General features: G+C 44.0%; 1 protein-coding gene across 1 annotated transcript; it reads right to left on the bottom strand.

Moving 5' to 3' along the window:
• Positions 1-766: 766 nt before the first annotated feature.
• On the bottom strand, positions 767-1,959 carry LOC140242052 (uncharacterized). The gene has a single exon (XM_072321804.1). The coding sequence runs from the start codon at positions 1,957-1,959 to the stop codon at positions 793-795; it is 1,167 nt and encodes a 388-aa protein (XP_072177905.1). The 3' UTR covers positions 767-792.

Genomic DNA, 1,959 nt, shown 5'->3' with positions numbered 1-1,959 from the left:
ATCTATGACAACTTGTCACTGATGACAAGTTTTATGACACGGGCCCTAGGTTTCCCCGAAGACAACGGGAATATTCCTCTCTAAGGAAAGGTTAATAAAAAAAAAATACTAGCTCCAGCAAAAATAGCTTTGAAGGTTCGTATAGATATCGTGATTATAAGGCGAGTTAATATTTTGTAATATTTACTGAAAATGCTCTTATTAATTCACAGTCAATCATTAATTCTTTGGCAAACGTAAGCACACACTATACCATACACATATAAATGAATGCTATTGTCAGCAGCAAATTATAATTTTTTTCCATCGAAATTGTCACATGGAGAACAGCCACATTCCCTAAGATATAATGACTTAGCTACAAAGATAATAGAACAACCTCTTTATAACATGGAGAGAACATGCGGCAAATCAGACAAAGAAATCAAAATGGCGGGATTTTATGAATATACATATCAGAACTAAAAATTACAGTGCCATGCATGGTCTACAAACAAAATTAACTCCCATTTAAGAAAACAGCTGAGCTCCACGAAAAAAAAAAATCCTCACATTTTGCATTTGAGCAGTCTCAACAATCCATGAAATCATTATTTTGACGGAAAATCGATATCAATACATTGTACCAACCACTTTACACAGCAGAATTTCAAGTATAAAGTATATTCAAATTTGTAATGAGATGTTATAAATGGCATCTTGTCAGCAATAGAAGAGTTGTTGGAATGGAGACAAACAATTCTCAGTGATTGCTCAAATAGCTCTCATTATTTTCCGTAGATCGTACGTTCTTTATCTCATTTCGTAGGCCATGATGCGGTGATTGGCTCCGTCAACGACATAAGCCACCGTGTTCAGCTGTCCCTCCTGTGTGACGGTCAAACCTCTCACGTAGTTGAAGCCTTCGCCGAAGTTGCCCAAGAACTCTCCGGTGGAACTGTACACAAGAACTGTCTCCACGCTGAAACCTCGCATGAAGCCGCTACGGACGGTGACATAGATGTTGTCATGGTGGTCGACGGCCAAACCTCTGCAGTCCCACGACTTCCCGTTGTGCTTGACGTCGATGATCCGCAGTGCCTTGTTGTTGTGCGTATTCCAGACCTGGATCCGGTGGTTCTTGAATTCTGCCACAACTAGGTGTTGCTGTGAATTCATTGCGATAAACCAAGGCGTATTCATCTGTCCGAGTGCTGATCCCAGGCCGCCTAAGATTTCAGTACAATGGCGCTGCTGATTAAAGACAAAGATGCAGTGTTTGAAGCAATCGGAAACGTACACGTCTCCATTTCGGGCTACTGCAATACCACAGGGCTTGTGGAGAGTCTCTTGTCCAAACACCTGGGTGGGGACAAAATTGCTGAATTCCACAACGCAGTGATTAGCGAGATCCGTCACAACAAAACTCTTTCCTGTCCAAGCAATGCCATAAGGGTCAAACTTACCCGAGCCCTGCATTAACTTTTGCGGAGAGGTGAATCTACTGACTGGGCGAAAGTTGGAATCGAACACTTGAACCTGGTTTGAATCCTTGTCGGTTACGACGAAGATGTTTTCGTGCTTCATAACGTCATGAGGATTGTTCATACGCGGCTTAAAGGTTTTGACCAAATTCCCCCTTACCCAGACCAGGACCGAGACGGGACTGTGCTTTACGTCACTGCCACAGACTTTGACGTGGATCTTGTGGTGCCCGATGTCTTTCAAAGACATACTCGTGACGCATATTCCGCTGGCAGACAGCTGGTTGGGAACCACAAGATTGGCTGTCTGACCACCCGGTGTCTCCATCACTAGATCCAATGTGGACAGAGCTTGTGGCTCTACAATAAGGTTTCCATGGCTCCCACGCAGGGTGATGCTGATCTCAAGCATTGACCCAACTGGCAGTTTGGTGCTCGACACACCCACTGTCGTCTTCTGGACGTCTGGAACGGGTGGAGCTCCGGGGAATGACAT

The sequence above is a fragment of the Diadema setosum genome, chromosome 18 (genome assembly GCF_964275005.1).
Source record: "Diadema setosum chromosome 18, eeDiaSeto1, whole genome shotgun sequence".
NCBI classification, from domain to species: domain Eukaryota; kingdom Metazoa; phylum Echinodermata; class Echinoidea; order Diadematoida; family Diadematidae; genus Diadema; species Diadema setosum.
This window is presented reverse-complemented; position numbering and strand designations above follow the sequence as displayed.